General features: G+C 29.2%; 1 protein-coding gene and 1 long non-coding RNA gene across 11 annotated transcripts in view; one reads left to right on the top strand and one right to left on the bottom strand.

The window, feature by feature from the left end:
- LOC126264273 (uncharacterized) overlaps positions 1-26633 on the top strand; it is a 240268-nt gene that overhangs the window by 152873 nt on the left and 60762 nt on the right. The gene's annotated exons all lie outside the window — the stretch shown is intronic.
- Positions 1-26633, bottom strand: part of LOC109598001 (uncharacterized) — a 56512-nt gene that overhangs the window by 5214 nt on the left and 24665 nt on the right. For 4 of the 9 annotated variants that reach the window (XM_049961368.1, XM_049961367.1, XM_049961371.1 and 1 more), the window contains exons 2-8: positions 3437-3873; positions 3224-3379; positions 3108-3169; positions 654-805; positions 353-597; positions 255-301; positions 24-212 (exon numbers count right to left, since the gene is read on the bottom strand). In XM_049961368.1, coding sequence (XP_049817325.1) covers positions 24-212; positions 255-301; positions 353-597; positions 654-805; positions 3108-3169; positions 3224-3379; positions 3437-3873 — 1288 coding nt within the window. The remainder of the gene's footprint in view (positions 1-23; positions 213-254; positions 302-352; positions 598-653; positions 806-3107; positions 3170-3223; positions 3380-3436; positions 3874-26633) is intronic. The other 5 variants (XM_049961375.1, XM_049961369.1, XM_049961374.1 and 2 more) reach the window with 3 other exon arrangements.

Here is a 26633-nt window from a genome sequence, read left to right as displayed (position 1 = left end):
GTCATTTTCTGGTTTTGTAGTACCTTGCCGGGACTGTACTCTTTTTAGGGGGAATAGTACGTTGGGTCGTCGTTGTAGTAGTGGTAGTTCTTGTGGTGGTAGTAGTTCTTGTTGTAGTTGTAGTAGGTTTTCTGGTAGTAGTAGTAGTAATTCTTTTAGTTGTGGCTTCCTCAACATCATTTAACTCATTCCTGTCTCCCCTAAGACTTGAACTTTATAAAAATTATTAAAAGTTTTTATTTCCGTGTACTTACCTGGATGGTTGCCTGCTGGATTGTCTGTATGATGATTGATCATCCACCTGAAACAGCAAAATTACTCCAATATCTTAAACTGTTGCTGAAGTACGTACTTGTTGGTTGTTGTAGGAGTTGTCCTCGTTGTAGTCAGATACAGTAGATTGTTGATAGATATCGGGGTTGTAGTTGTTTTGAATGTAAACCGTGTTTCCTCTTTTGGGAATTTCTTCGTGGGCAGGAGTTGACTGTACAGTTGGAGCTGGAGTACCTCTGTAAGTTGGCGATGAGGTTCTCTGTGCTTGCTCGTTGTTGTTATTGTTGTTATTGTTGTTGTTGTAAGCATTGTTATGAGAATAGTCTAAAATTCAAACTCAAAATAAGTATCAGATAATTTGAGCTAGCCAAAGTACTTACCAACATCCCTATATAATTCAACGTCTTCATCGTAAAGTGCGTAATAGGGGTCGTAGTGGTTGCCGCTGTATTGGCTGCTATTGTACAAAGTTCTGGCGGTGGCAGTGGCGGTCGAAACAGAGGGGTGGGGTGGGGCAATGCTACTTTCTTCACTGGATTATCGAAAAAACATGCGTTACACACACAACAAAAAATGCAAGTGCATGAAGATTGTCCGTGAGGCATTTGTCTTATTGTTAGTCAGCGTGTAGGTGTCCAATTTTGTATGTACAGTATTTACAGGTCATATGTACAGTAATGGCGTTATTTTATTTGGTTCTTGCAGACTTTATGTGGCCAATAATTGACATGAAAATTTATATTTTATAAAATTGAAGCATTTTTTAGAAACGTAGGCATGACATCTGAATTTTAATGACTTAAAGGTCACATTGGATTATCGTGGGCTGTCATGGAACCAGTCTCAGATTTCGTCAATCAAACAATAATACCACTAATTGATTTTATTCGCCCGACAACCATGACTGGGTCCCAAATTGGACCCGTTGATCAAACCAGATTGATTGGATTTCAAACTACATACCTAGTCTATATTTAATTATTAAACGCTATTTATAATTTCATAATTGCATTGCTTTCACTGCTGTTGCAGTTCTAGTATTTTACACACACTCGGCAATTAATAAGTTATGATACTTTCAGAATCAACCAATGAAAATCTTATAAAACGATAGTTTAATGGACAGTGAGCATATGGGCCACATAAGATCATATGGGGCATGAAAATAATAAACCAAAATGCTTTATTGTACCACAACTGAAACGGAACACGTTTCACAAGACGATTTATTCGACAAAATTATGTAAAATCTTACGCCATCTTTCGGAAGTTAGTTAGTCACTGTCACAAGACAAACAAGTCGTCACATTACCTTTTCGAGTGTTTTGTGTCATTGTCACTGTGTAAAGTCGTTCTAGTTGATGTTCCCCTTGTCGATTTCGGCGTGGTTGCTTTGGTGGTACCTCTGGTTCTTTGCCTAACTGTGTAGACCACCTTCGGGGTAGTACTTGAAACGTACTTTTGTGTTGTGGTGGTTGTTGTAACGTCAGGAACTTTTTTGGGTGGCTTTTCTTGATATCTTGCCGAGTACTTGATTTCCCCGCTATTTTTGTCGTCTTGAGTGTGAGTTTTCTGAGCCTCTTTAGTGTCGGGGTACTCATAATCCTCGTAATAGTACTCGTAATCTATTGGTTTTTTAACTTTCTGATTTGACTTAATTTGACTAGAATAAATCTTCTTAGGCTTAGACACATCTTCATACTCATAATAATAATAATCACTTACAGGTACTTTACTATTAACATGTTTTGTAACATTAGTCTTATTTACATTAAATGGCACAGTCCTTACTTCCGTCTGCTTATTAACTACAACCTTCTCAGTTATTGGCTCATTCATAAACACATGAGCTTTAGTCGCAACTGTTCTGGGTTTTACGGTCGTAGATGTTGTGGTCGTACCTCTCAAACCATCCAAGAACTTATCGTAATTAAAATCTGGACTAGCAAATGGATTCTTGATGTGTTCGTACTTGTTCTCAGTCTTGTAAAACGAGGGTGGCGGTCTGAAATAGTCGTCGTGTGGCCTTTCGAAATTGGTGTTATTGGTCTTGTAGTTCTTTACTGGCTCTTCCTCCTCATCATCGTAGTACTCGTCCTCCTCCTCCACCACGGGGGGTTTCACCTGTTTTTGCGGTGCGTAACCTTTAGTCACCACTTCTGTTATGTATTTGTAATCGTTTAAGTTTCTGGTGGTGTTCACAAACTGGACGGGTTTCTGTTGTTGCACCGGCTGCACGTAAGAGGGCTGCGATTGGGGCTGTAGTACTATTCTTGGAGGGTTTTGATAGTTGTACTCTACGGTGTGCCGAATTGGCTCGTTGTCGTAGTATTTTGGCTTCTGGCCAATGTTGAAGTAAGAGTAACTGTCTTGGTATGTTAGAGGTACTTTCGTTGTGGGCTTCACTGAGAAATAATTGTAGTTGGAGAGCGTGTTGGGGGTTACCGACTGGGGTTGTTGATAGGTTCTTTTGTAGTCAGGGGTGAAAGGTTGAAAGTCGTCGTTTGATTGTGTGTACTGTGGCTGATGGCTGGACTGGAAGGGTTGTTTATGAAGTTGTGAAGGTTGTAATGGTATGGACTGGATTCTGTAAGGGTTTTTGTTGCGCTGATTCAGCCACAAGTCTGCATCTCGATGATGACTAAAAGTCAACCTTAAAGTCTATGCGAGTTTTTGTATGATAATAGTTACCTTCTTGTTATTTGTCGTTTACGTCTTCTTTTTACTGTCAAGTCATTTGTATGTAAAAAGTCATCCACGTCAGTAATTTTGCTAATAAAATAATACGAAAGGTGGTCAGAGAAAAGATGAGGTGATGAAGGTGGAGGACTTACCTATAGTGTTGTTGGGTGCCAAAGGAGATTACTCCAATTTTTTCACCGCGCCCGCTATAGGACTGGAATTGTTTGGGTATTAAATTAATAATTTAACACAATTAGTTACAACTTACAGGAATAGCGTTGGTATGCCTGAGTCCATCTCTATCCCTCTGTACTTGCCCAATAGTCGATGGCTGTCCTCGGTACACACGTTGTTGTCTGTCACTCTCGATTTCTTCAGCAGGTGGCAGCTGCTCTTCAGCATCCGCGTACAACTGTTGCTGATGCTAAAGCACGTAAACCACAACTTAATCACTTCCTTAGTCCACCATCAATCGCCTTACCTTGATGATTTCTTGCTGAGTGTGGTGCAATTGTCTTGGCTGTCCTCTAGAAGTGACAACAGCGGCAGGTTGAGCCGGTGGCGGTGGTGGTTGAGGGGAGTACCTCTGCCTGGGTTGTTCCTCCCTATCTCTTTCGCGTTCCCTGCTCCTGCTCGTCGGTCCGGGCGACACCAGAGCGGAAGGTGGACCGGAAATCTCGAGACCATCGCAGCCGACGTTCCTGGGCCAGTCGCAGGTCTGGAGCTCGTGGCTGTACATCAACCCTCCGGTGCAGGATTCGAGCAGGGCGCCGCCGAACACGCATACGTAGTACTGGGTGCAGTCAGTGGGGTGGGGGTAGTAGCCGAATTCTTCGGGGCAGTCGAAATTTACGCCGGTTTTTACGTCAGCGCCCACCTGGACATTTCTGCTGATTTTTCTTTGTGCCTCGCTAACATCTAGAAAGGAGATGATAGATAATTTTTTTGAGGTACATCGAATTGTGTGGTTTTAGGGTCAAGGAGTCTGTTTCTGACATTTGTTTCAGTTTACTGCACCCATATGCATTTTGTGCCTGTTCTTAAGCGGCAAATAATCGATTGGATGTAAAAACAATTAAAACTAAATGCTTGTATTTAAATTATAGTAATTATTGGATCACATTTGTTGGGTAAATACCAAACACCATAAACAGTTATCGTTTCATATATCATTAGGGAATCGAATATGGTGAAATGCCAAACAATATATCATACCTGTTCGGCCGTTGAGTGGCAAAATATTAATATCCATGTGTCTCTTGAAAATGCCAAAGGAATGAAAAAATTCACAAAGCCAGTTTTATTAACTGCAAGTACGACACACCCACAAAATGTGTATCCATAAATATTGGATTTTTCTAGGGTGAAATTAATGGTATGGGTTGAGACAAATGGTTTTTTGAACACACACAAGAAACAATCATTTGAAATGTGGGACATTCCATGTGGTTAACGTGTTTATAAGAAGAGTTATTAGCCGTATAATAATTACCACAATTGAACAACAATAGTCTGGAAAAAAAATTAAAATTATATAAGTTAATTTCTGTAATAATCCATTGTTGTTACAACGGTCTGTACGTAGCATGATTTTCAGTGCAATTCCCTAAATTGTTAATGTCAAGATTACATAACAAGTTTTCATGTATGGGCATCCATTAATTTCTTGTTTCAAAGATAATATTACTACTTAAATGGATGAAAACTGAATTGAGTTAATTGCTAAAATATTCAAACAAACAAATCTAGTTGTTCTTAGCCTTGCTTTAATTGCCTAGCTGTTAAATTCGCGAAATATTGTAATGATGCTTTATTTGCATTTATGCGATCTCATTCAAGGTAAAATGGAGCATTTTTCTCTTTAGGGATGTTTAATGGTTAATTCTCTAATCTTGTATTATAACTCAGTGGAAGGCCACATTTTATGATCCCCATTTTTATATTGTAACCTAATTTATATAAACAATAAATAGACATTGTTTGTGTTTGGAATTTCTGAACACAATAAAAATTACTTTCGCCAGTTTCATAACAAGCAATAATATGAGAATTTGTGTATAAACATACATATTTAAAAAAACGATGTCGACCGAGTAAATGTTTCACATACGAGGAGCAAACTATTACTTATACAATTATCGTTAATTATATTTAATTATGTAAATTGCAGAAACACGTTTTTTAACTTTGCAATAATTATGAATATTTCGCAAGGTAGTATATATTTAATTACTTAATTGTACAATTAAACCGGGCGATTTGAAATCGCCTATTAATAACCGAATTATCTTGATCAGATCCATCTTCGAAAAAAATTTCTAATGAAGCCACCATAAAATAATTACCGACTTTCTTTCTCGTGTATCTCCGAATGATCTGAATAAAAAACAATAAATCTTATAAAGTCGAAAAATCTAAATACAATGCTCAAAACCTTATCAAGACCGATCTTCGTTACGACTTATTGAACATATAAAAATATGCATCCAACAAATTGTATGTAAATTTTTCAGCGTATGTAAAAGTACTGATGTCAAGTGGAAACAATGCTTCATCGATTGTAGAATTCTGTATTCTCACTGACAAAACTACAGGGCGTCCCAAATTAGCTGTTTTACTGTTCTCATCAGCCTAAACCTGAATGAAATATCAGAAATATCATTAATCAACGATAATTTAATTTATGTAAAAGTACTAATGTCAAGTGGAAACAATTCTTCATTGATTGTATAATTCTGTATTCTAATTGACAAAACTACAGAGTGTCCTAAATTAGCTGTTTTACTGTTGTCTTAAGCCTAAACTTGACTGAAAACTGACTGAAATATCAGAGACATGACTATGTCTTAATCAACGATAATTTAGTGTATTATTTTGGGGAATTTTGATTTTATTCTGATATTTTGCGTATGTAATAGTACTGATTTCAAATGGGAATAATGTTTCATCGATTATTGAATTCTGTATTGTCATTGACAAAACTACAGTGTCCTAAATTAGCTGTTTTACTGTTGTCTTTAGCCTAAACTTGACTGAAAACTGACTGAAATATCAGAAATATGGCTGTGACTTAATCAACGATAATTTAGTGTATTGTTTTTTGAAAGTTTTATTTTATTCTGATATTTTGCGTAAGTAAAAGTACTGATTTCAAATGGGAATAATGTTTCATCGATTATTGAATTCTGTATTGTCATTGACAAAACTACAGAGTGTCCTAAATTAGCTGTTTTACTGTTGTCAACAGCCTAAACTTGACTGAAAACTGACTGAAATATCAAAACTTAATCAACGATAATTTAGTGTATTATTTTGGGGAATTTTGATTTTATTCTGATATTTTGTGTATGTAAAAGTACTGATTTCAAATGGGAATAATGTTTCATCGATTGTAGAATTCTGTATTGTCAATGACAAAACTACAGGGCGTCCTAAATTACCCGTTTTACTGTTGTCCTCAGCCTAAACTTGACTGAAAACTGACTGAAATATCAGAAATATGGCTATGACTTAATCAACGATAATTTAGTGTATTATTTTGGAAAAGTTTGATTTTATTCTGACATTTTGTGTATATAAAAGTACTGATATTAAGTGGAAACAATGCTTCGTCGATTGTAATTTTTTTTATTTTCATTGACAAAAGTACAGGATGCCCCAAATTAGCGTTTTACTGTTGTCTCCGGCCTAAACCTGACTGAAAATTGACTGAAATAACAGAAATTACGTTGTGACTTGCTCAACGATAATTTAGTGTATCGTTTTTGGAAAGTTTTATTACATTCAGCCATTTTGCACAGTAATTTAAATTACTTCATCAAACAACAATTTAAAAAATAATGAGGATGCTTCAGCTCACACATAATAGGAAAATAGAAATCAAAAATGATTTTATTATGTCAGATAAAAGACAAATTAAACAGACGAAAACGCATGTGCACTTTCAATTCGGCTCAATTAGTATTTGAAAGTATTTAAATTGGTAACATATTGGTTGGTGTGTGTGCAATCATTTTAACAATATTGATTGCCGTAATGATACATTTTTTTTTAAAAGTGTCAAGTGAAAAGTACGGCGTTTTAATTTTTATTTTCTTCTCCTATTTTAGCGAGACCGCTGATATTAGGAAGCGATAGAAAGTTATACGTGCAGGAACTGAGATACGCCGGTTCTTGTTACAGTCACCTTAAAAAATAAATACCCGAGCAACTGCACACTGATACAAACATAGATTTAACAACAAACGCAATTTTTATGTCCGATTTATCGATGGTCGGTTTTAGGAAAACGCTGACATGTGGATATTTTAATAAGGAAAGGTTGATGATGTTAAGGCAAACGAGTCGGTTGCAATAAATTGCTAATGCAAATTGTTTTATTGGGGCTTACTATAAAAAAACATTTAAATTAATGTAAAAAACTAGTAACTTAAGAAACTATCAATTGAATAAGTTTAAAATATTATTAATAAAAGTGGCCCTGAAATAAACGTTTATGTTTCTAAAGTAACAGTCACTGAAACAAGAAACATCAATAAATTCATTTTAATTTGCCAATTAAAGGTGCATTTAAGACATTTGATTATTAATCAAAGGTGAAAGATTTCAAGTTCATAGGGCTGGAGGGCTAACACAATTGAATGGTGCATTCAAGACATTTGATTATTTTTATTAAGAACCTTTGCCATATTTTTTATCATATTATTCTTGGGGTATCTCTTAAAATAAATTGGAGATGAGGTAACACTTTAAACATTGAGGAACGTAAAACTGTGTAACTTCAATTTGGTTGAACAGAAGTTGGTGAACTTGGCGTCAAATGAAAGAGATTTCTTTGATCTATCGTCTGTGTTTTATATTATTTTTACATTAGCCATTGGAAAGACTAATATGACCACTTTTTTATCAATTAAAAATTACATGTAATTATAATTCTTGATTCTGACTCTCAGAAACCACAGATTGAATAGTTATAGAAGAAAATATTATTAATAAAAGTGGATATAAAACAAACGAGGAACATTTTTAAGTTGTAAATTTATAAAAAAATGAAATGTAAATAGAAAACCATGAAAGTTAATGTTAAAAATGGAGAAAACTAAAGTAATCAAACTCACTAAAGTAACAAGACCAATTTGAAAAGGAAATATTAGAAACCATAAATAAACAACCGTATTTTCTTGTCGTTCAAACACACAATTTACGATTGAGACCACAAAAATCCATTTATTGAAAACAGAAAAGGAAAAAAAAAAACAGGATCTCATATCTTGTGTAACCGTATTGAATTAATATAGCGTATGCACGAGGACGTGTTGGCACTTAAGAATTGCAATGTACCTCGAAAAAACGAACGTTAGATCATACGGAGATTGTGAGATGACATATAAATGGTATTGTCGGCCATTATAAATTTGTCATTTGCATATGGCGTACGTTTTAAGCACATTCGCATTGTCGACCTCGAGATGAATCCGTACGGTCTTCGCATCATTTTTTTTTTGCTTGTTTTGTTGTCATTTTTCGTTGAGGGGCGGGTTGTGACATTTACGAAAATCGCCGGTTTCGTAATGCGGTGGCTCGTTAATGAAGGCTGATATTTTGTTTAATTGGACTGACGTATAACAACAATAAATTGAATGCGGTTCCTTCGTGTTGCTAAATATCACGGTCAGGCTTCTGATTCCTTTTTGTCGGGCTTAATTATTTGAAAGTGCACGATTTAAATGGGTTAATTTTGAATATAACTCGTACGGTTTAATAAATACCAGAGTTGACAAACACGTTATTAATTTTGTAAATCACCATACTACTTAAAATTTTACGCTTTGAATATATTACCGTAATAGGTTTATGTTAATATCCTCTTCCTGGATTTATACTATATAATATGCAAAATTTTGTTTTATAATAATTATGAAACATGCGACTTCGTCGTTGGGCTTTCATATAAATTTTGCTTAAATGAATCTTGGGAACTAACCTTTAGTTGTGCAATGTTTCTTAGTTTGCATTAAATACAAAGGATTAATGTACAAAATGTCATCAATTAAATGCAGATTATAAATAAATTAAAAGTCCTCCTGAGATCTTCATAATTCCAGTTTATAACTCGAATCAAATTGGTTTAATAATATGCACTTTTGTTTCATAGTCTTTGAAAGATTTCTATACTATTTTCTATGTCTTGCTTTTTAAATTTATATTTTTATTTGAAAAATTCTTAAAATATCTTGTTTATTTTATAATTTACTGATTTTTTTATAAATTTTTATTAATAGTTTATTCTCATTAAATCTATAAAATTAAATATTTATTAAACATATTTTTTTGTTTTTATTATTCCTAAAATTTTCCTAACATATCCTTTTGTTTTATAACTTTTGAAAAATTTTCTAATCTTTTAAACTGTTTATCTTATTTATTTACAAGTTTCATAATTCAATATATCGTTGAAAAAAAAACAGATATTGTGTTAATTTTTTGTCTTGCTTATTAAATTTATATTTTTATTTGAAAAATTCTTAAAATATCTTGTTTATTTTACAATTTACTGATTTTTTTATCAATTTTTATTAATAGTTTATTCTTATTAAATCTATAAAATTAAATATTTATTAAACATATTTCTTTGTTTTTATTATTCCTAAAATTTTCCTAACATATCCTTTTGTTTTATAACTTTTGAAAGATTTTCTAATCTTTTAAACTGTTTATCTTATTTATTTACAAGTTTCATAATTCAATTTATCATTGAAAAAACAGACTTTGTGTTTATTTTAATCTTGCTTTTTAAATTTATATTTTTATTTGAAATATTTTGTTTATTTTACAATTTACTGATTTATTTATCAATTTTTATTAATAGTTTATTCCTATTAAATCTATAAAATTAAATATTTATCAAACATATTTTTTTATTTTTTGTCTTGCTTCTCAAATTTATATTTTTATTTGAAAAATTCTTAAAATATCTTGTTTATTTTACAATTTACTGATTTTTTTATAAATTTTTATTAATAGTTTATTCTCATTAAATCTATAAAATTAAATATTTATTAAACATATTTTTTTGTTTTTATTATTCCTAAATATATCTTTTTGTTTTATAACTTTTGAAAGATTTCCTAGTCTTTTAAACTATTTATCTTATTTATTGACAAGTTTCATAATTCGATTTATCGTTGAAAAAACAGATTTTGTTTTTTTTTGTCTTCCTTTTTATATTTATATTTTTATTTGAAAAATTCTTAAAATAACTTGTTTATTTTACAATTTACTAATTTATTTATCAATTTTTACTAATAGTTTATTCTCATTAAAACTATAAAATTAAATGTTTATTAAACATATTTAATTCTAGTATTTTAAATTATTTATCTTATTTGTTTCTAAATTTCATAATTCAATTTATCATTGAAAAATTAAGTTTTTGTGTTTATTTTTTGTCTTGTTTTTTAAATTTATATTTTTATTTAAAAAATTCTTAAAATATCTTGTTTATTTTACAATTTACTGATTTATTTACAATTTTTATTAATAGTTGTTTTTGGTCTTCTTGTTTTGTTTATTTATAAGTTTCATAATTTAAATTATCGTTGAAAAATTTATGTTTTATCTTTATTTTTTGTCTTTCATTTTAAAATTATATTTTTATTTGAAAAATTCTTAAAATATCTTGTTTATTCCACAATTTACTAATTTGTTTACAATTTTTATTAATAGTTTAGCCTCATTAAAACTATAAAATTAAATATTTATTAAAAATATTTTTTGTTTTTATTTATCTTAAATCTTATATATTTTTAAGTTTTATAATTCAATATATCATTAAAAAAATTAGGTTTTGTGCTTATTTTTGGTTTTATTTTTTAAATTTATATTTTTAATTGAAAAACTTTTAAGATAATTTGTTTATTTCACAATTTACTGATACATTTATCATTTTTTACTAATAGTTTTAATTTCATTTAAAAATATTAAATTATATTTTTTCATCAAAACAAAAAAGTGAATATATTGCAAAACACCTTCGTCAGTCACAATTTTTTCCAATTAATTCAACCATCAGCTTAATGAGAAATCGTATTCATCTTTTTTTTTTCTCATTGAATCTTCTCCGCTCCAATCAGCCGACTAAGATGTGAACATTGTTCGGATTAACGGTTGTTTAGGTACACGAACTGTAACAATTACGGCCGCAATTACCTTTATGAATGTTTTAATCGAGCGGCGTTACATAAACAAATCCGATTTAATTAAATTAAATCGCAGTCCCATTCAATTTGCTCGAAAAACCACGCAATTAAGGCATAATTATCTCATTTAACAAATGATCTGGTTCTGCCATAATCACCGTCTTATGCAACAACAAATCTTTTTCTATACATGCTGAAGAAACTGATTAGCTGGATTTTTCACTTGGTGAGTGTTAATTAGATATTGTATTGGTATGGCGTCGATTTTTGTACAATAAAATTTAATGGTCGACTAAGATTTGTTTGTGTTCGAGATTATTTTACAATAATTATTACACAGTTGCAAAATTCCAGAAATCGTTTTGGTTTGGACAATTTCGAAACGTTACATAATTCGAGTTTAATGAAAATTTTTAATGACATTTCGGGTCTTATGTAAATAATATAAATGTTAACAACCTCATCATAATTAGTCCATAGTTCAATTTGTGTAATAACGATCCGCAAGATAAACTCCCGTCAATCTCGGACCTGATTTGTTGAACAGGTGGAAATGCTGAAACATTAAAATATAGGCTGCTTTCCCCTTATATAAATTGTCCACGATCACATTTTGTCTCAACCTGTGACAAATAAGACCGGCTTATATAATTGAATTAATAATGGACCGACTGTATCAGGAACAATGCTGTGACTTTTTCGAATAATCACCGCAACACAGGCCCGATTGTATTCTTCTTTATTATTGAAGTTTGTGCAACTTATCCAGCGCAGGTCTCACAAAATTCACTTTCCATAATCAGTTAGGCAAGGGGAAAATTGCCCAAATTTTATTGTCTTTATAAATCGCTAATTTATGCAATTAACCACGTTTTGTTTTTAATTAGCGCTTATTGTGTCGGCTCCGCACTTTCCAAACACATCAATTAGACGGGAATTAGGAAAATTTTTATTGATTAATTGCTGTGAAAAGATCATACGTGACCTACAAGATGACTAAATCCATTTCTCGGAATTGAATGAGTGGTGGACTTCCAACTCTTGAATATTTGTCAATGTTTTCTAATAAAAAGTCCTCTTTTTGAAAAGAATTATCATAGAAAGTTGACATTTACGAAGAGTGTAGGTGTGAACTTATTTTTTTTTGTCTTTTATCTTTGATTTATTTGCCTCAGTCAAGTAAATGATTTACTGGTTTCCAGAATAATTGAAGGGGATAACAATTAGATCCATTTAGTTTTTTTGAACATAAAACAATGACATTGAATGTACAATGGAGTAAAACTTTGTTCCTTGACTATTGAACAAATCAGACAGCAATTGGCACAAAATATGACTAATTCCAATTCTCGAAGCTGAACGACTAGTCCATTATTAATTAATTTTCGAGTGTTTATCAAAATCTTCTAATAAAGAGTCGACTTTTTAGAGGAATGTTGCTGCACTTGACTCCAGAAGATTGAAATTAATAAAGATATGAACTTCTCGTAAAATCTTGACCAATATTGATTATCATATCTGCGTCACTTTTATATTAAATGGGATTTTCATTGATTATAATATACACGTATAGAATATGATTGATTTTTTTGTTACAGCTGTAGATGTGAACTTACTTATTATGTAGAATTTACAAAATCCTTAAATGGATCTTTTTGTCTTTATTTATTGGTCTGTCACAATCCTCAAGTAAATGATTTACAGGTTTCCACAATAATTGAAGGGAATAACAATCAGATTCATTTAGTTTTTTTGAACATAAAACAATGACATTGAATGTACAATAGAGTAAAAGTTTCTTCCTTGACTGTCGTATAAATCAGACCTCAATTGACACAAAATATGACTAATTTTACTTCTCGAAGCTGAATGAGTAGTCCACCTTTAATTAACTCTCGAGTATTTATCAAAATCTAATGAGGAGTTGACTTTTTAGAGGAATGTTGCTGCACTTGAAATTTATAAAGAAATGAACTTTTCTTAAAATCTTGACCAATATTGATTATCATATCTGCATCAGTTTTATATTAAATGGGATTTTCATTGATTATAATATATACACATGTAGAATATGATTGATTTATTTTTGTAACAGATGTAGGTGTGAACTTACTTATTATGTAGAATTTACAAAATCCTTAAATAGACCTTTTTGCCTTTATTTACCTATCATAATCCTCAAGTAAATGATTTACTGGTATCCACAATAATTGAACATCAGATCCATTAAATTTTTGTGAACATAAAACAATGACATTGAATGTACAATGGAGTAAAAGTTCCTTCTTTGACTGTTGTACAAATCAAACAGCAATTGACTTAAAATATTACCTTCTTAAAGCTGAACGAATAGTCTAATATTAATTAATTGTCGAGTAGTTATCAAAATATTCTGAGGAATTGACTTTTTAGGGGAATGTTGCTGCACTTGACCACAGAAGGTAGAAATTTAAAAAGAAATGAACATCTCATAAATTCTTGATGATTACACAGGATTTGCAAAATCTTTAAATGGGCCTTTTTGCCTTGATTTATTTGTCTGTATCATAATCCTCAAGTAAATGATTTACTGGTTTCCACAATAATTGAAGACAATAACCATAAGATCCATTTAGTTTTTGTAAATATAAAACAATGACATTGAATGTACAATGGGGTAAAAGTTCCTTCCTTGACTGTTGTACAAATCAGACAGCAATTGACCCAAAAAATCTACATCCACTTCTCGAAGTTGAACGAGTAGTCCACCATTAATTAACTGTCGAATTTGTCAAAATGTTCTAATGAAGAGACGATTTTTTGAGAGGAAAGTTGTTGCACTTGTCCACAGAAGGTTGAAATTTATAAAGAAGTGACCAACGTCAGTTTTCTATTAACTATGATCACCGATAATTATAATATATGCATGTAGAATTCATTAAATGTTTAAAGAAAGCAACGTCTGATTTACCGTGCATTCTTATAACAAAACCAAAAGTGATTTTCAACACTTTTATTTATAATTTCACTTTAATCTAATAGGTATATTCTTTATGTTAATAAGTTGAGCCATTAAGTTCGATTTGTGCCAGATACATGATAAACAGTTTAATATAACCGATTGAATTTATAAACAAACAATATACCCATTGACCATATGCCATCCTAATATTAAATTGCAACGATATTTAGCGTTTCTAGTTTCCAATGATTAAACTGCATCCTACAAGAGGATAAACCATGTTACATAATCAATTTTTTTGGAACCTTGGACCAGTAAATTCAATACATTAGATTAAAGAAGTCACAGAGAAAGTTTTAAATTATATAATAAGTTATATATCTAGAACACAAATTGTGGTTTAATGCGTGCAAACTGGTTCAACATTTACGTTTTTACTTGAACCTCGTTTTAATGATGACCAATTGCAGTTATCAACTCAATTTGCAATGAACGTTACTTTCGCTGTCCTTTGGCTCGATCTAGGATGTGAAGAAAAAACATGGCCCAAATTGCTGGATTATTGTCTCGACTTCACCTTCACGTGTCACAGATTCCGATTCTTTTAAATGGAGAAGATTTTTTGTTTGTTGCATCTTCGTTAATAATTTATGGTTAATTAATGGCGAATTTGAACTTATCGACTTTTGAAACCTTGAAATTGACATGTTACGTGATATCCTTTATTATTTTCTTTACACCTTCAGATGTTATCGTCGGCATGTGTTGCAGAATGTTAATTTAAATCGCAGCGTCCAAGAAGACGTCTTTAAAGGGTGAACTGTGTGTTGTACAACTAATTGTTCAGAGGAAATTTATTTATATCTGCCACTGTTAACAATTGAGAATTGTTTCTGTTTGATTATGATCGTTTAAATGTAATTGCTCTTCTGAAATGGAATTAAAATATGTAGGCATCTGATGACATCAGTTGTACAAGGTCAAATAGAACGAAGATATGATTTTTATATAATAAACACTGAATAATGTCAACATCAGTTCTCCCACGGTTAAGAAGTGCAGATCTGCTTTTGAAAACGAGTACCATATGACTTGTGCCACATGTGACTCTGGTAAAATCAATAATAACGTTTTTACTTTCTCTGGGAACTCTGTTAGATAAATATCATTTAAAAAACCAAATGAACGTATTGTTGGAGCTAAAATTACAACAGTGTGATTTTTGATTAGTTCTAGAGGCGTACAGTTATGTTGCATTATGACCGAGGGAAGGCAATCGCAGTATGACAAAGCCTTTAGTACTGCAGCAAAGAGCCGTCCAATCAACTGATGATAATCCATACTTACGACGAGGAAATCGTATGCCTTACCTACGAACAAAACGGAATAAATTAACAAAAACAAATCATCACAAACATTCAGTGCATGAGCTGTGTAATATTTTTCTGAACAATTTCACGCTCACGGCGCCCAGATGGTTAGATTAAGTTGTGTTTAAGCAGTGGTAATTAATAATTTGCTGGCCGGATCAATCTAGAGTATCAACCGCAGGCCGGTTTAAATTACACCAAATCGACAAACCATAAAACTTATTTTGACGTGAGCAATTACTTCCTACTCAGCTGGGAACGATCCAAAACAGTGATCATGAAGATGTTTGTCGGTCTACACTAAATGCATATCCGGTTTAGGAAACGCACTGGTATTGAACTATTTGTTTTTTTAATTAAGTTGAGGTGAACGGGGAATATGGTACTGGTTTTAATACACACGACTGATTTTTTGAAGGACGACCGTGGAGTGTTTTCCCTGTGGAAAAAGTGGCTGCTAATGATTGATTTTTTAGTAGCAGGTGTAGGTGTGGACTTATTTAATGTGTGGGATTTGAAAAACCCCATTAAATGAGACTATTTGCTTTGATTTATTTCACAGTGTCTTAATACTCGAGGAGTTATTCGTTTCCTGCTTAATTGAAGAAAATAACCGTCAAAACCATCAAGTTTTAGTGAATATAAAACAATGCATTGAATGTGCAATTGAGTAAAAGTTCCTTACTTGATTGTTGTACGAATCAGACAGCAATTGGCCCAAAAGATGCCTAAATCCACTTCTCAAAACTGAACGAGTAGTCCACAGAGAAGTAGTCAAAGTATTTTAATGAGGAGTCGACATTTTTACGAGGAATGTAGAAGGTTGAAGTTTACTTGGAACTGAACGTCTACAATTGATTATCATATCCACGTCATTTTTCCATTAAATGTAATCTCCGATAATTATATATAACAGTTGTAGGTGTGAACTAATTTATTACGTAGGATTTGCAAAATCCTTAAATAGGCCTTTTTGCCTTGATTTATTTGCCAACGTCTTAATCCTCAAGTGATTTATAGCTTTCCAGATTAAACGAAGACAATAACCATCAGATCCATTTAGTTTTAGTGAATATAAAACAATGCCATTGAATGTGCAACGGAGTAAAAGTTCCTTCCTTGACTGTTACACAAATCAGACAGCAATTTTCGCAACGCTCCGTGAAAAATATGAAAAACGAAAAGGTCACGTGCAAAATGATTCTGATAAATAGCCAATTCTATGCGTACATAAATAATACGATTGGTAAATAACAACTCCTACACTCATTTCAATGACACGAGATTAAATCGATACCGTTCTATTGTTGTGATAGAATTTTTTAGCGAGGTTTAGGCGTACGGCATAATAATAAAACCATAATGATTTATTGCATCCTTCGATGACAGTTTGACGTTATTTGGACGGTCGTTAATCTAGATTAACCGGGACAACTGACGAATTAATATCTAACATATCTAATCATGTTTTTTTGCTGTAAATAATATTTATTTCGAAATTTTAAAAATGGCCCAACAGATGACGTTGCACGTGGGTGACACAAAGGATGTATTTATTGCAGATTCCTGTCATTGCGTAAGTTGAAATATCAACCGAGTTCAATATAAATGAGAACAGTTAAAGCAGTGGTACAAATTAAACGTTGTTGTAAGAGATAAATCTAGATGATACAATAAAAGTGCAGATTCTTGCGTTATACAAGTTATTGCTAGTTGTATTTAACACAAACGAGAATAAAATATAACATTTGCAATGGTTTCTAAAATGAGCGTTCAATCCTCAATCTAGGCTACATTTCTTGAAAAGAAATAATGGCTGATTACTCGGAGTAAACAAAGAGTTGTATTAGCATTTTAACGAATATTGCAACTATCAAGGCGTGGCTAATCATGAAAATCCTTGGCGCTTAGCATTTATTTTCTAGGATATTACAGTAGACTAGATCAACCTAATTCCAGCAACAAAACGAACATTTAACACACCGTACATATTCCTAGAAAGCAAAGCAAAACAAACAATACCAACTGGACTTGTGGGATATGCAAACCAGCAAAATCTTGTTACTCGGCTGTTCATAATGTAATATGTACCGCAACACAATAATTAATTTTTTATTTTTTGCATGCAATACGGTGTGCATGTATTGAACAACTTTAATGGCTCTCCGGATCAGCTGTCTTGAGTTATTCGAAGTGATTTCTTAGACCACAATTTGTGAAAACGCTTTTTTTTTCTAGCACAAACCGATATTTTATTGCAACAGACAAGGCTTTTGCTAAACGTCTATTGTTTATAAAAACAAATTGCACTGAAAGTGATCGGTCTGATGTTTTTGCTGGATAAAATTTGATTTCTCCTTTTGATTTTTACAAGGTGAAAGGTTACAAGGACACCAAGTGTGCAAATTTATAATTTTTTTTGTAAACATGACAATACTTTTAGTGATATTTGGTGACCTAAATTAAAAGACAGATTGACAGAAGAGATAATTTGATATTTAAAAATGGAGATTTAAAGAGAATTTTAAACAAATTATACATATTTAATTACATTACAAGTCTGATTTCTATTTTTCACTTGCCTTCTTAATGTAAACAATTTATATGATCTTCGTTACACACTCATACATTTAGGTTAGCACCATAATTATTCTTTACTCTTAAGTGCTCTTATTAAAATAATTTTAAAGGTCAACAGGTGAAAACTGTATGTAAGTTTAATTAAGATAAATTAAAAAATATATATTTAAGAGACTAGTACTATATTTGATGGACTTAGCCCTTGGTGCTAAATATATATTTTCCTGTGATTTAAGGGAACTTTAGTTGTGTTAAAAAAACCATTGTAATTTAAGCAGCATTTAAAAAATTTGACGAATCTCATGAAATTGTTAGTTTAAATAGCATTTAACAAATTTTATATATTTAACTGTATTTTAACAGCACATACCATAAATGTATGGTTTCTATTTTTCACTTATTTTCTTGATGTAAATAACTTATATGATCTTCATTAAAAAGGAAATTTAATATTCTCATACGTGAATATTTTTTATACGTTTAGATTAGCACTATAATTAAGTCTTACTCTTAAGTACTCTTCTTTAAAATAATTCTAAAATTAACAGATAACATTATAATAGTGTATAAACAGTTTAATTAAGATAAATTAAAAAACATATTAAAGAGATTGTGGTACTATATTTGATGAACTTAGCCCTTGGTGCTAAATATGTATTTCCCTGTGTTTTAAGGGAAGTTTAATTGTGTCAAAAAAACTGACATCCCATTGTAATTTAAGCTGCATTTAACAAAGAAAATTTCATTACTCTTATAAAGTCGTGAGTTTAAAGAGAATTTAAAACAAATTATATATATTTAATTGTATTTTAAGAGTATATAAATGTCTGATTTCTATTTTTTAATTTTAATTATACGTGAACGTTTTTTATATATTTAGAGAAGCACTCTTAAGTGTTCTTAAAAAATTCTAAAGATTAAAGATTAAAGAGATTGTAGTTTGATGGGCTTAACCCTTGGTGCTAGACATGTATTTTCATGGACGTTTAATTGTGTCAAAAACTAATATCCCATTGTAATTTAAAAAAGGAAACTAACCAGCATGAAATATTGAGTTTAAACGAATTTAAAATAAATTATATATATCTAATTGCATTTTAAGAGTGTAGAAATGCCTGGTTTCTATTTTTCACTTATCTTCTCGATGTAAACAACTTAAATGATCTTCACCGCAAAGGAAATTGAACGAAGATTCTGAATGAAAAGTTAGAAGTAACTAAAACTTATAATAATTATCAATTAAAGCGTCATAAAAGAATGTCATTGTCAAGTATTTTAATTGCATATAATGAATTAAATACAATCGGATATCCGTTTGTGCAGGAAATTCCACTATTTATAAATAATAAAAGTACATTTGTGCATATTATTAAATTATAAGTGCATACTGGGGCAATCTAATTAATGGACACCTAGTAACAGATTTTGAAATGCAATTTGTGACATACGGACAAATTAAGTAACAGGTCGAATAAATCATGTACAATGTTCAATTTTTATGAATTGCGTAAGCAGTGCAACAAGTTTGATTATTTTCAATCACATAAATTGTAGAATGGAAAGCTGTAACTGGATCAAATATCTGGTCGTGTTTTGAAATTTTCGATATTATAACGTAAATGGCTTAATTTTGTTGACTTTCACTGTCAATAAAACTGTATGTTTTCATCCTTGCGGATCTTCTTGTTCTAGAAACTGTGCTTTATTATTATTATAAATCAAAATTATATACGTATATGTGGTAAATAAAGTAATTAAAAATTGTGTGCGTAGTAAATTTTCTGGGTATATTAAGAAACTCATGTGGACTTGGAAATGACCATCTGTCGGATGGACTTTCTACTTCAGCGACACATTTTGGAAATTTCTGAAGAACAAAGTACCAATTTAATAATCAAGTTTCGACATTTTTTTTTACGGTTTAATTTAAATTCTGCGTCCGAACCATATCAACAGGAGTCCTTGGCTTCGGTCTAGATCAACAATTACCTGATATTTCAGGTTTTTTTTTTCCATCTTAATTTTATTACGAAATGAATGTGTTTCAAAAGAATTAAGGAAAAATAACAAAACAATAAGTGGAATAAGGATATGGCGAATGTAAGGTCGTTATTATCACCACACCCACCTATAAAATGACCTCGAGACTTTTTTTCCCGACAAAGACATAACGTGGACCATACTGATAATTGCTACAGTTTCTAATAATTCACACGAACCATTTTTATGCCCACCCAACCATTAAGGATAACAACACTTTCCGGAACCTGTTCCATATTTATCGAGACCCTTAATTAGACACACACGAACGAACGTCACCAAAATTTTTTAACACTCATGCAAATGGTGCTCCTTCTAGAACAGAATAGAAACCATAACAACAACAAAATCCATGAGGATTTTAATAATTTATAAGTAAAACTGTTGTTCCTAATACTGCGAATCAATATGTATATTTGCCATGCAATTTGCAGGAAACTAACACAATAAAAACCGACTTTCTTCAACAAAACTGCATATTGAAACCATTAATACCAAACAAAATCGAAGCATCTTTAATCATTAGAAGAAAGCGTAACAGGAAATAAAATCATGTTTCAAGGTTAACTTTTGTTTTCAATCCACATTACGAAATTCGGTTGCAGCAATTTGCATATGCAATTTAAGGCTCGTCGTTTCGTAAATTGTTTATTGGTTGATTAAAAATTTTTTTAAACGGCGGATAATTTTATACGAATTTTCTAAGCAGGCGTCCGGTTCGAGAAATATGAAGACAAATTGTCTTGGTGAAATCGAAAATTTTTATTGCATATAGCCGATGTATTGATATCCCACATTTCAAAGCGCTTTCTTAACCAACGCCAGCGTTGTTTCCAATCACGTTTCAAAATATCAATTACACGGTAATATTTACAAGGTGGGCTATTAATATATTTTTTTATTAATACTAATATTTAATACAAATAATTTTATGTGATTTGCACCGTTAAGAACAGTTGTAAATGTGCAATTATTAACTATTTATTTGATTATTAGAAAAATAAACCAGTTTACAACTAATAGCTGTATTTGCAAACTGTTATGTAAGGTTTGCTCGGGTTACATAAATGACTGTTTCAATATCTTTTACACGCTCACAAGCAAAAAAGTCGAATTAAAACGTTCCCATGTTTTTTTTTTCTTGTGAATATTCAAATCCATTTACAATTAGTACTTATATGACTCAGGAAAATAACGGAATTTATAATTTGGAAAGTACTAACTTTAACCCTTTGGTGCTAGTCGTATAGATGTTGGGAAAAGTTAACATATTAGTTGCTGAGTAGCAAAAAATAGAAATTAGTATCAAGACAAGGGAAATATTTTCTCTAATAGTTAAAAAATTATATTAAATTTAACCATTTAAATTTTAATTAAGAATAGAATATTTATCTAGAATTTAGTAGTAGTTGTTGGCAAGAAAAACATAAAATTGTTCTTTTTCAAGTGTGCTACTAAATTAACCCTTTGGTGTTAATTATACAAAAGTTGTAGTTAAAATGTTTATGTAATTAAATAAAAACATGATAAATAAAATCAGTAAAAAGTTTATTTGAAACGTTCCTATGTTTATTTTTCTCTTATGAATATTTAAATATGTTTACAATTATTATTTTTATGACTCAGGGAATGAATGGAATTTATATACATATATGTTGGAAAATAATATTTGTTAAGGTGCAAAAAATATATAAATGTGTGTACTACTAAATTAAGCCTTTGGAGTTAATTATACAAAAGTTGTAGTTGAAATATTTATGTAATTAAATAAAAACATGATAAATATAAACAATAAAAAGTTTAGTTGAAATGTTCCTATGTTATTTTTCTCTTATGAATATTCAATTATTATTTTTATGACTTAGGAAATTAATGGAATTTATAATTTGGAAAGTACAATTTTAACCCTTTAATGCTAGTTATACAGATGTTGGGAAAAGTTAAAATATTACTTGTACATTAGAAGTTAGATATACTGAAGTAGTGATAAGAAAAATATAAAATTATTCTCTACTCGTGTAGTGTTTTACAAAATTTAAACCTTTGGTGCTAATTATACAGAAGTTATAGTTGAATTTTTTATATAATTAAAAAGATAATTAAAATAAAAAGCAAAAAAGTTCGTATTTTTGTTTTTTGTAAATCTTCAAATCCATTTACAAATAGTACTTTTATAACTTAGGAAAATAATGGAATTTATAATTTGGAAACTACAAACTTTAACCCTTTGGGGCTAGTTATGTAATAATATTACATGAAATAATAAATATATAAATATATAAATTTGTGTAAGGACAAGGAAATGATTTTCAATAATTGCTGAATGACTCACATTAAATTTAATCCTTTAGTGATAATTAAACAAAATTTATCTAGAATTCAGTAACAATTATTGATGTATATATTTAAGATAGATATACCGAAATAGTGACAATAAAAACATAAAATTATTCTTTTCTAAAGTGTTCTACCAAATTTAACCCTTTGATGTTAATTATACAGAACCAGTACAAACTTCAACCCTTTGGTGATAGTTATATAAATATTGGGAAAAGTTAAAATATTAGTTGCTGAGATGTAAAAAATATATAATTTTCTGTAAGCACAAGGAAATGATTTTTTATAATTGCTGGATGACATATTAAATTTAGCCCTTTAGTGCCAGTTAAACAAAATTTATCTAGAATTCAGTTACAATTCAGTTGATGTGTCAGATATACTGAAGTAGCGGCAAGAAAAATATAAAATTATTCTTTTTTCAAGTGTTATACCAAATTTAACCCTTTGGTACTAAGTATAAAAAAGTTACACTTGAATTTTTTGTATAATTAAGTAGAAACATAATTGAAATGAAAAGTAAAAAAGTTTACTTGAAACATTCCCATGCTTCTGTTCCTTGAGAATATTCAAATCCATTTACAGTGTTATGTGTTTTTATGACTTAGGAAAAATAACGGAATTTATATTTTGGAAAGCACAAACTTTAACCCTTTGGGGCTAGTTATATAAATGTTAGGAAAAGATGAAATATTGTAAGTTTCCTTTACTTAGGAGTACTACCAAATTTAACACTTTGGTGCTAATTATACAAAATTTTTTCATAATCTAATTAGCAAAAAACAATAAAAACAAATTAAAATTTTGAATTTTTATATTTGGGTTAGCACCCTAATTATAACTTTAAATGCCATCATAAAATAATATTAAAGACTGTACATATATTATTATATAAACGATTTAGCTTAAAAAATATTTATATTGATATTTATGAGATTGTAGTACCATGATATATGGTACTGAATGATTGAACCTAGCCCTAGGTGCTAAATGTTTATTTTCCTGCGGTCTAAAGGAAGTTTAACTGTGTCAAAAAAACTGATATCCCATTGTAATTTATGCCGCAAGGTCGTTTTGTATAAAGTTATACATGTGGTACGTTTACTGTTGTCTAGTTACTTTCACTGTTTCGCGAAGGCGCGGGCGTCTTATAGACCGCGTGTTAGATAATTAAAATTAATACCCAACTTTTTCAAATGTCGCTACAATTACTGTACCCGATATATCAAAAGCGCATAAACTGTTTATACCACAATGCTCATTCAGGTCATGCTGCAAATACCAAAAGTGAAATGTGCATTATCATGTGATAAGGCGATTTGTGAATATTGGAACGTTCCGATCTGTACCGGTAGATAAATGATGTACACGGATTTCGTCATGCTCATCAGTGTCTGTGAATCCAGCACAATTTGCCATTTAAGTACTAAAATACTTATTCATTATTAGCAATTTCAACACAGTAAAAAAAAAATAATAATTATGCTATTTGAGACTTTCGTTTTCATGAGAGAATATAGTAACTGTACCATTATAGGTTGAATAACAAATTGCACGATATTACTCCTTCAAATTTTCACAATAAAAATTTTTGGTGATGCAATTTTTTCCATTCGCAAATAACCACGATCGATTAATCATCGAATGTGTTATCTAGTTTCGGGGCCGAACCTACCAAACAGTGTTAAATTTATTTTATTCGGAATAAATAGGTAGTAAACATTACATAATTTGTGAAACTGTCCTTAATTATGTAATAATATATAAAATTTATGTGGCCATATAAAGATTTATTGCCTTTGCTGTAAAATATTAAAATACTTGTATATAATTACAATAGTAGTGTCACGGGTAAAATGAGCCTCTAGGTTTCTGTGACAATGATGATTCAAATCTTATTCTTATTATTTAAGTGTCTAATTATACGTAAATGGAATATATTATCCTACATTTTAATGCAGTCACAATTTTAATTTTAATTTGTTACTTTTATAATTTAATAACTCTTTAAACTAAATTTAAAAATTTTACACCATACTTTACTCTCTTTAAATTATCTTACCTTATACAATACATATTTATTTTTTATAAAATGACGTTCTATTTAATTTTAATATATTTCTGGACAGATTGTTTAAATTATTAATTTTGGAGTAAAAAATAATTATTAACTTTTAAGTTTTTGAAGAAATTTTCTTATTTTTTTATCTAATAAAATTTTTGATCCATTTTCAATTTAATTTTTAGAATTTTATTCTTATTTTAGTATTTTTTGGGTATCAATTTTAACAATTAGGTTTTCTAATATATTTTTATATTAGTTTTTTTTAACACAATATTAGTGACATTTTAAGTTTTTAAAAATTAAGTTTTTTGGAAAACTTTGAATTAATTTTATAAGTAATTTTTGGAATTTTCTTTTTATTTTAATATTTTGTTTTTTTAACACTTAATTTTGAGTTTTTTAAAATGTTTTTTGTATTATTTATATTAGATTTTTCTAAAAATAATATTATTCTTTTTATACATTTTAAAACTTTTATATAAAGAATTAAAATTTTTAACTCATATTTGGTATATTTTATTATTATTTTGAAATCAATATCTGAATAAATTTTTTTATTACTTTTTTACTGTAAAAAAATTTTGTATAAATTTTATACTTAATTTTTGGAATTTTATTTTTTTTTTTTTAATATTTTTAGGACATAACATTTAATTTCGAGTTTTATAATATGTTTTTTATATTATTTAAATTAGATTTTTCTAGTAACATAATAATATTCATTTTTGAAAATTATCTTTTTATATAATAAATTAAAATTTTTAACTGATATTTTGTTATTATTATTTTAAAATAAATATCTGAAGAAATTTCTTTTTTTCTTTATTATTCTAATAAAATTTTGGATCAATTTTTATTGTTAGTTTAATATTTTTTGGGGTATAATTTTTAATATATAATTTTGAGTTTTTTAATATGTTTTTTATATTATTTATTTTTATATTTTATACATTTTTGAAAATTAACATTTAATATAATGAATTATCAATTTCATAATTAATTTTTGGAATTTTATTTTAATATTTTTAGGGTATAATTTTTAACATTTAATTTCGAGTTCTCTAATTTTTTTATATTATTTATATTAGATTTTTTTTAAACAATTATATTCACTTTATAAATTTATAAAAAAATTAAATTTTAATATAATAAATTATTATATTATTATTTTTAAATAAATATTTGAAGAAGTTTTTTTATTTTTTTTTTTTGTTCTAAAACAATTTTGGATCAATTTTATAGTTAATTTTTGGAAAATATATTTTAATATTTTTAGGGTATAATTTTTTACATTTAATTTCCAATTTTTTATGTTTTTTTTTTATATTATTTTTATTATTATTCTATTATGGTTATATTTTTTTGAAAACTAACATTTTCTATAATAAATTAAAATGTTTAATTTATATATGAAGAAATTACTTTTTTATTGTAATAAAATTTTATTTTTATTTCAATATTTATTGACTTTTAATTTCAAATTTTCTAATATTTATTTTATTACTTTCTTAAATAATAATTCTTATATTAAACAATTTTAAAAATTAATATTTTTTGATTTTTTGTATTTGTTGAAATTTCTTCTTCCTTTTTATTTTGATAAAATGTTTGATTAATTTTTTATAATTTTATTTTTATTAAAATATTTTTTAGAAGCTTTCTGATATGTATTTTTTTTCTTATTTATTTATATTCGTTTTTTCTTAATTAAAGTTTTTAACTATTAATTCATATTTAAAAATTAATATTATTATTTTTAAAATAATTGGAGTCATTTACTAAATTTATTTTTTATTCTAATAAAATATTGTATAATATCTATTATTTTTTAAATTTAATTTAATTTTTAATTGTTTATGCATATAAATTTTAAAATATAAATAAATATAAATCAGTTTTCTAATTTTTGTAATTTTTTTCTGGAAAGATAACATTATATTTTGTATTTTTCAGTTATTTTTGAAAATTTTTTCAACGTTCTTCTTTAATCTGTTTCAGATCAATTTTCGAAAATTTCCGCCTGTATGTGTGTAATAAATTAACTTAATTTCACGACTCATTACAACCCCAACAGCGGCACTTAATTTATTTGTTACGCAGCAAACGAAATTTCCTGCATTGCACAATCGTTTATTTAAGAAATAAAC

This window comes from Aethina tumida, chromosome 1, assembly GCF_024364675.1.
Source record: "Aethina tumida isolate Nest 87 chromosome 1, icAetTumi1.1, whole genome shotgun sequence".
Classification (NCBI taxonomy): Eukaryota; Metazoa; Arthropoda; class Insecta; order Coleoptera; family Nitidulidae; genus Aethina; species Aethina tumida.
This window is presented reverse-complemented; position numbering and strand designations above follow the sequence as displayed.